The 8,880-nt window shown below is 58.1% G+C and overlaps 1 protein-coding gene across 1 annotated transcript; it reads left to right on the top strand.

Moving 5' to 3' along the window:
• The first annotated feature begins 3,286 nt into the window (after positions 1–3,286).
• Positions 3,287–8,446, top strand: GAL (galanin and GMAP prepropeptide). Its single transcript, XM_037838060.1, has 5 exons — positions 3,287–3,367; positions 4,078–4,132; positions 6,676–6,762; positions 7,100–7,177; positions 8,385–8,446. Exons 1-5 carry the CDS (start codon positions 3,287–3,289, stop codon positions 8,444–8,446), a joined length of 363 nt encoding a protein of 120 aa, XP_037693988.1.
• The last annotated feature ends 434 nt before the right edge of the window (positions 8,447–8,880 follow it).

Here is an 8,880-nt window from a genome sequence, read left to right as displayed (position 1 = left end):
AGGGAGCAGGGCTTCTAAAGCAAGACCGGCCAGCTCACAAAGCGGGGGTGAAATGATGCTTCCTGTCTGATTTCCATTACTCTAATGGTGACCCATTTTGTCTGCCACCCACTAGGCCGTCTTCAAGATGACAAGTTGACAAGGACACCGTTGGGACACTGCTGAGAGTGTGGCTCCATTAGGAAACGACTGTGTGTTCCAGCACAGCTTGTGCCAGGAAACGGGCACCTGTCACCCCAGTTATGCTGCTCCCCCCCCACCCCCCCGTCTGAACACATCTGCTGACCTACAGGAAATAGCCACAGGCCACTGGGCCACTGCCTCGCTCTTTCCGTAACCTTCCCCTGCTCACCCAACACTTGAATGTAGGTGTCCAATTATTCGCTGTAACTGTGTTAAATGGATTCATCATCCACATGAAGATTTGCTGAAATGTGCTTTCACGTTTTTCATGAGACATGTGGAAAAGGGGCCAAGGGATAGTGGTTTTTGTTGTTTGCTTGCTTTATGTTCTTATGTTCTTGCTCCCCTATCAGCTACGGTGCCAACGCTGCCCACCCCACTCCCACCATCTTCCCTGGCTGCCCTGGGGAGTGTGTTGGGATTCTGTTTCCCAGGAAGGTTAGGGGGGCAGTACTGTGAAGAACAGCTTGGCTGCCCCACCCCAGTCCATCACTGGGCAAGGTGGGATGTGCGTCTGGTTTTCCTTCTCCCCACTTTGCGACCTGGATGCTGGCGCGATGGCCAGCTGCTGGCAGCCTCCTGGCCCACCTGCATCTGCGGGTTCTCCAGGCTTCGAGTGAGCACAGGAGAGAATCAGAGTGGCTTTGGTGAGGCACTGCCAGGCCCTGTCGCTCTTGTATATTTAAGAATGAGGACCATTTAAAGGCAAGATATTTTTTTAATAAAGAGTCTCTACCCTGAAGTTGCTTCTAAAGCAAAAAAGAAAGCCAAAAGCATGCATCGACCCAAATAAAAGCAGTGATCACTTAACCAAATTCGCCTCATTTTCCAGCCCTCAACTAAGAGGCAAGATTTGAATCTATTTTTTGAATTTATCCCAAGGACATGGGTTTAGAATTTCTCCTTTTTCTAACAGTCTAAGAGCATCCTTGACAAAGTAAATTGAGAAAATAAGGGTGCTCAAGCTCTCCTAAGATTGGCAAGTGGGACCTAACAAAGTGGAAAGGAGGCGGTTGAAATTGGCCAAGATGTTCCAAGCACAGGGATGGCTCCATGCCCAAGGGAAAAGAGTGCTCCAGAGGGAGAACGGGACATGCGTGTTAAACGGTCAGTTGTCAGAAGGCGGTGGCATTGCTCAGGTAGGCCGTGGGACCCCAGTGGCCCGGCCCCTGCCCCTGCCTGACACCATCCCATGTACGAGGGCCTGAATGGGCGTCACTCTCACTTCTCAAGGGAGTCACAGAGAGCTGCCTCTGCTCCCCCACATCTCAGTGCCCCCTGGCCCACCACTGGCCAAGGCTGTGATGGCAGTAGCCCCTCGCTGCCTCTCCCCTCCACTGGTAGGAAAGCCCCTTGGGGTCTACTGTGGGCTTCAGAAATCTGTTTGTGTCCTGGTCAGAGACTCCTACCCACCCCCCACCCCCAGCCTGCCAAAAAGTCAGAGATGGAAGTGACTGGAAGCCAAACCGGGCCCTTGAGAATATCCCACCCCTCACCCCTCACTGGGCCAGGAGTCTGTACTGAGACCCCTTGCCAAGTCAGGCCTCCCCTACCAGGCACCCCTCCTCTCCCTCCTGTAACGCAGACACCCCAGCTTTCTCCTTCCTCGTCCAGGGGAAGGCAAAAGGCCGCTTCCTGGGGCTGGCCCGGAGCTGTCTGTGGAAAGGTCCCTAACACTAAAGTGCAGGATGCAGGCAACGTGGCATCATCATCACCATCATTTCCCCATGGCCTGTTCTCTCTGGGATCCCAGATGACGTGACCCTTCTATTAGCCAGTTCAGGGATGGGGAGGGGACTGCAGCCCTTCCAGTAACTGGGGGCTCACAGCTGGCACCTTGGGCCCGGGCTGCCTCCGGCTGCCCCTGTTGAGGACTCCAGTGGCCAGGCTTGGGGGGGGTGGGGTCAGGCAAATGCCAGCCCCATGGCCTCATGCCTCTTTGGAGGCCTGGAGGGGCCAGGCCTGTGCCTCTCCTGACACCAGTGGATTCTGCAAAGGACCCCTGGCCCCGTGCCCTCTCTGTGGTGTCCTTGGGCCTTGCAACAGGACACTCAGGGGGCATCTATGGATGAAAGTGATGGGGGCCGTGTTCCTTGGTGATCTCTTCCCCCCTAGCCCAGGACAGCCTCTTCCAGCTGCTGTGGCCCCTGTCCACCCCCTGACGACCTTCTGGGAGCCAGGGCTGCTCTCAGCTCTGGGCCCCCACAGGCCCCCAGGGGCCCAACCACAGCTTGAACCTGTTCAAAACATGCTCTGCATACTCTGGGCCAAGAGGGGCACCCTGACATGCCTGAGGCCGCCAATCGGCCACGGATCCCCCCACTGCCTTTAACAACGCAGGACCCAGGCCCTGGGCTCTGGAGGAGGGGAGCTGGGCCAGGGACGCTTCCCCTGCACCCCCACCCTCCACAAGGGCCCAAGGGGTCCCAGAGCCTGGCCCTGGACCCTCACTCCAGCCAGGGCTCAGCCGGGAACTGGGCCACCGGGAACTGCGGGGCCGTCGCTGGGATCCAGGGTGGAGCAATGGGGGGGGGGGGCTCTCTCTGTCAGCGACCACCCGGGCGGCGGGGTGATGGGGTCTCTCCTCTGCGGGGAACGCAGGCCCTGCCGGCGGGCGCCGCTAATGGCCGAGTCACAGCCCCCTCCCTGCACGCGGGGCTCCGCCAGGACGCGGGAGGCGGGAACCGGCCCGTGACGCGGCGGCCGCGCGGCTCCCGGGACGCGCCCATAAATAGCGCCGCCGCCGCAGCCCCGGGCGCCGCCGACACGTCGAGGGAGCCCGGCCGTCGCTCCCCGTCCCGCCCGCGCCCCCGAGGCCGCGCCATGCGGTGAGCGCCGCCCGCGCCCGCCCGACGCCCCGGCCCCGCGACAGACAACCCGGCCCGGCCCCGACGCCCCGGCCCGCCCGGGCGCAGCCGCCGCTCAAGGTACCCGCGCCCGCCCGGCCCCGCGCGCCCCCCGCCGTCTCCTCTCCCGTCCGCTCCCCCGGGGCTCCCTTTCCCACCCACCCCCGCCCCGGCTCCGTCCTCACCGCGCCCCCACCCGCCCCGCCCCGACGGGCCCCCCGAGGCCGTCCTCGCCGACCCGCCGCCCTTCCCCGCAGATGCCCGGGGGCAGCGCGCTCCTGCTCGCCTCCCTCCTCGTCGCCGCGGCCCTCTGCGCCCCTCGGGGGCTCGCGGCTCCGGTGAGTGCGGGGTGCGGGCGGGGAGGGGACCACAGGGAACCAGGGGCGAGCGGAGTGGGGGGGGGGTCTAGTGTCTGCCGCCTGGAGGTGGGGGGGGAGGCCCTGCTGCGACGCGAGGCGGGGGGACCTCAAAGGCTGGGCTGCTTCCAGGCGTAAACGGCTCCTTGCTAAAACCGGCAAAAAACGGAAACTGCTATGATTTAGATGAGCTCCTTAAATAAGTTGGAAGCAGATCTCATCTCAGTTCTTTAGAGGATCAGTCGCGCTGGGTGGGAGCCCCGTTACCAAAACAGATTCTCACCATCATCTCAAAAGCCAGCCTGGTGACAACAGGGAGTGTGGTCTTCAGTGAATTTTGGGGGGAAGCAAATAGTCCTGTTTTCATGTCAAATATAGTTTATTTGGGGAGTAAATCTGAAATTTCTTGCAGCTTCCAAAATACGTGCATTATTCTAGTTCCTGCACCATGCCTGGAAAGGCTCTCTAGCTCCCATTTCATGTTCTCTCTGGCTGGACAGTTTGCATCCCTTAGTTTACCGCATCTGAAGGAGTAACTAGGTGTATTTGTTATTGACGTTCTGTGGTTGGCTGACATACGTAACTTTGCAGAGATATGTCATGGTAGGTGACACAAACAGAAGCTGCTTTTGGGTCTTGAGTCAAATGCCAGGCACCATCCTTCCATCTCACCCACTTTTCTCCCGTTTAAGGCCAAGGAAAAAAGAGGCTGGACCCTGAACAGCGCCGGCTACCTGCTCGGCCCACGTAAGTGACAAAGTCAAAGCCACGGCTTCCTGGATGTGCTCCTCCAAGGCTGAACGTGGCTGGGTCCGTTGACCCTGCTCTGTCTGAAAGATATGTAGCTGCCATCATTTTGAGGTGTTCATATAACAAACTGAGGCAGAGAAAGGGACACGGGGGTGGGGGTGTTTCCATGAGACCTTGAGGCAGGTTGGGTCTTGATTTAATCTGACAATTAAAATAATTGCTGCCGCCCTCGATGACACCCTCGCCCCCTTCCCTGGAAGGTGGTGCCCGACCCCTGGCGCATCTTGGACCACCTGCTCCCGTGGGGCCCTGGTGGCCACACTCCCTGCCTTGCCGGACATTAGTTGTGTCTGGCCCCCAGCCCCCACCCCAGCTGTTTGAGGACAGTGTCTTAGGCACCCTTGTGACTTTAGCCCACAAATGCAGATGCTATTGAACGACAAGGATGTCCAAGGGGAAGAAGGATAGAGTACTTAGGGCCCGTTCTCTGGCTGCTGGGGTCTGGTGAAGGTCAAGCACGTGAGGGCCCTGTGGGTGGGACTGAGCCTCCTGCGGGCTGGAGGGCAGGTGGCTCCCAGGGTCCCCACGAGGAGATGCCAGGGTGCCCATGCCCATCACCATGCCCCCACCCCCAGTAGAAATGGATCAGCTGACCCGAGTCTAACTGAGGCTTTCCAAGGAAGTTGACAATGGGCTGGGTCATTAGCACTTTCTCTGCTTTGAAAGCTCCTGTCTGGGTGAGATTTGGAATCTCAGGACACTTGCCAACTTGCAACACGGTCTGTCGCGGTTTCAGGCTGCCGTGTGCCTCAGTTTGGAAGCCGCTGTGGAGTAGACCTATTGATGTGACAGGCTAAGAAGGTGGGCTCCATGAGTCCACGGGAGAAACTTCTAGAGGGGAGCAGGAGCGTGTAAGTGACGTGGGTGCTCTGATTTGCATCCATCGATCCAGACTGAGTGTTCCGGTACATGGTGTCTGGTCTCTGCATCTGATGTTGTTTGGATGCAGCGTGAGTCATTTTTATGACCTTCGTCACGCAGAGCCTCCAGTGGATCTGGTGTTGCTGGAAACTTTAGAGACCCCCTAGTTGGATCCCTGTGTTTCCAGACCAGCACACTGGGCCCCGGGGAGGCCGAATGACTTGCTCACTGCCGAGTAATTCATAAAGGGAGGAGGCAGCGACAGAAAAATGGGACGACAGTGTGCAGAGACAGGCGGTGACCCTGGGAGACCCAAACCTAAAATGGGAACGTGTGGGTCCCCCACCCCCCACCCCGGGGCTCTTCTTTCCCCAGGACCCCCCATCTGTGCAGATTTTCATTATTCTAAGGTGCTGGGGCAGGGGAACTAGGGGGGACGTTGGCTCCCTCTTTAATTCACTTTCCCCTCCAGTCCCCCCTGCAGGGGCTTTCAAATTTGGAGGCACTGTCAGCTTTGGGACCCTAACAAATCTCCTCTATGTGCTGCCTTCAGCCACCACAAAAGGAGGCCAACGGCAGCTCCTCCAATGCCAAGCTCGCCGGAGCACATGGGAAGAGTAGTGCTTTCCTAAAAGGCCCAGGGGAAGTATCTGAGTTTTAATCCCAGAATTTAAATGCAGACTTTATCACGGTGCCGATGTTTGCTTATCTGGATCCCTTGGGGGATCCTGGAGGGCCCGGCTTTGAGAAACACAGGCAGGGAGGTGACAGAAACTAGCCGGGGACACACGAGGAGGTGCTCCGTCACCAGAAGCCACACACCTAGACAGGCTGTTGGTCAAAACACTTCACAACCTAACGTGCCCTTGACGTGTACGGTGAGCGTGGGCCACGGCAGCGTGGCGAGCTGGAGGCGGCGCGAGTGCATGCAGTAGCACATCTCCAAGGCTCAAGGCCTCTTTAAATGTAATGCTAAGAGCTCAGTCCCGGGAACGTGAGTCCATGCTCCTTTGTCTAAGCTTGTAGAGGTGACCGGGCACCCTGCACCATCCTCGCCCTCGGCCCCTCTTCTAGCCCAGCCCTGTCTCGGTGCCCACCGCCTCCTTCCCGGGCCCTGCCGTCAATTCCCAAGGGACCCCTGTGCTTGCAGGCTCAAGGACCCCACACCCACACCCCCAGCACACCCATCCCCTCCCTCCCTGGCCCCATCCACCTTCCCGAGGTCTTTGAGAAGTAAAAATCTGCTGACATCAGGACTTAAAATTCTTCAGTGGCCCCTTGTTATCAGGTCTGCTGGGGGCACCTGCTCATTCTTCAGCTCAGGTGCCTTGATGCTGGTGGGCCCTGGATGTGCCCTCCCTGCTCCCAGCACATGCTGCCCCACTCGGACTCACTCCCCAGGAGAGCCTCGTTTCCTCTCCCTCACCTCCTCCCAGCTGGGCAGGGTCTCGCTTTGCCCGTGGAGTCCTAGCACCCACTATCTGCCTTCTCTCTCTGGCTCCCACACTTGGCCTTTACTTTGTGTGATCTTGATTATAAGCTGCCATGTGTCCTTTTGGGGGGTGGGAGGGTATAGATTACAGTGATGACATTATAATGCTCCCCTCTCTGGCAAATAGATGCCATCGATAACCACAGGTCATTTCACAACAAGCACAGCCTTGCCGGCAAGCGTGAACTCCAGCTGGGAGAAGAGGTGAAGCCAGGTGAGCGGCTCATCCCGGGGCTCAGGATGAGGCTCAGGGTGAGCGTGGGGTGCCCCCGCCCACCCACACTGCGGCTTGGGTCCGGCTCGGCCACCACTGGGCAGAGACGACGCACTAGGACTGAGGCCTGCAGGATCTGAGTGCAAGGCCAAGGGGCAGCCACAAGGCCTGGTCCCCCGGGCTGGCTGCCATCCCTGTGCCTGACAGGGGTCCTTGGGCCAGGTCCCTCTGCTGTGTTACCCAAGGCCCCAGGGAGAGCCACCGTGGCCCCTGCCCTCTAGGGCCCGGGTCTGCCAGATGGTGGGTGACGGGATCACGGCCCTTCTCTGTTTCCTAGGGAGCATCGATAGGCTGCTGGCCGAGAGCAGCATCGTGCGCACAGTCATTGAGTTTCTGACTTTCTTGCATCTCAAAGGTATGCAAACAGTTTCCATTTCCAGCTGCATCTCTGGGAGCACTGGGCACGTAGAGGCCTATCAGGGGAGGACGGCAGAGAATCCCAGTGGGAAATGACTGGGCATGGCCACTGGTTAGGGCTGAGCGAGCTCAGGGGGGCTGGGAAGGCTTGGCAGACTGACGTCACTACTGGGAGGAGAATAATTCCCTCCCTGGACCCTTATTTTGTTGACACGGGAACAATCGCTGTACCTGTCAGGTCAGCCGTACACTTCAGGTTCCTTATAAACTGCGCTAAACCATGTTTTGTAAGCGCGGTGAACTGATAGGAGCCCATGCTCCAGACTGCAGTTCCTTTATGCTGCCTTCCTGCAGCACGGGCTGCCTTTCAGTCTAACTGGACAGAGTCTGGATCCTGGCAGTGTCTGACGTGGGTTCCGTAGACAGTCAGACCTCCCTGGGGGCCCATTTGTATCCTTCGTTCGGGGTGACAGGCTGGCATGGGGCATGCCCTCATCCAGTAATTGCACATAAGACTGCAGCTGTGGAAGGAGCTGAACGGGGGCTCACGGCACCCAGCCAGCCAGGGATGGGGTGGGGGGTGACGCAGCCTTTTCTCTCTGGTGGACACATTCTGTTATCAGAATTTGCATATTACAATTTTTCTTACTAGCTGTCTCATTTGGAGAAGTCGAGGCTAATTGTCGGGTTCCTTCCCAATCCGGGTGCTTTTGTTTGCAGTGCTCAGCTCCCTGGTTCCACTCCCGGGGAGGAAGGGTTTCTGGGGCTGGAGGTGACGGGGGAGAAGAGGGGGCAGAGATGCGGGGCCTGCGGCTTATCCCTCAGCGCTCTCCTGGGCAGGGAGACTGGGTGAAGGACTCAGAAACGACAGGGCTCATTGGAGAGCGCACACTGGGTGAGGCAGCTCCCTCCGTCTGAGCCACGGAGCCGGTGGAGAAATCTCCGCCAGGGAAGAGCTGCTGTCTCCTGTTGTTTTGTTTTGAAGTTTGTAACACGGAAACGCCTTCATCAGGAGATGCCAGTTGTTATTACTAACACAGGAGTTATACTTCTTTACAGCATCCGTTTACGAGGTGAGGAATACCGAGCCTGGTGCCTAACGTTGGCTCGCACCTGCGGGGTGGCTGTGGGCCGCTGCGTGTGGCTTCCTGCCACGGCTGTTGGCAAGTGGCTGTTGTTGCTCCAGGGTGGTTTCTCCCTTCCAGAAGCCGGGGCCCTCGACCACCTGCCCTCGGCCGTCTCCTCCGAGGAAGCGGAGCCGGCCTGAGGGGAGCCACGTGCGCTGCCGCTGAGCCCCGACCCTGCCCCCGGCGGAGCACCTCACGCCAGTTCACGCCGACTCAGCCGTTCCTCCTCCCCGCTTCGATGCTCTGTGGTTGTCCTTTCAGTTTTTTCCTTAGACACTTATTTTGAGTGTAAGAATAAAGAAACAGCAATGGCTTTCAATTGTCTTATTCTTCCACTATTGTACTTCTGTCTGCTCAACATGGCCATCAACGTAATTTGAAAGATAAAGCTTGATTATCATCATGGGTAGTAGATACAAATTTTAAAACCCAAATCCCAGAGGTGCCCGCCCTTGTCATTGCATGTCCAGGGGGACATCGCGTTATCTTACGTTAAGCTGAGTCAGACATAATTACGAAGTTACGTCTTTGGGCTGTGGTTTCATTTAAATTCTGCATTATTTTCATTTGTTAA

The sequence above is a fragment of the Choloepus didactylus genome, chromosome 6 (assembly GCF_015220235.1).
Source record: "Choloepus didactylus isolate mChoDid1 chromosome 6, mChoDid1.pri, whole genome shotgun sequence".
NCBI lineage: Eukaryota > Metazoa > Chordata > Mammalia > Pilosa > Megalonychidae > Choloepus > Choloepus didactylus.
Note: the sequence above shows the minus strand (reverse complement) of the source record. Positions and strands in the feature narration are given on the sequence as shown.

Excerpts from the sequence above, each read along its gene's own strand:
- GAL (XM_037838060.1), top strand. The coding sequence starts at position 3,287 with ATGCCCGGGGGCAGCGCGCTCCTGCTCGCCTCCCTCCTCGTCGCCGCG. Across the intron at positions 6,763-7,099 it reads GGGAGAAGAGGTGAAGCCAG|GGAGCATCGATAGGCTGCTG; the intron begins GTGAGCGGCTCA and ends TCTGTTTCCTAG. Across the intron at positions 7,178-8,384 it reads GACTTTCTTGCATCTCAAAG|AAGCCGGGGCCCTCGACCAC; the intron begins GTATGCAAACAG and ends TCTCCCTTCCAG.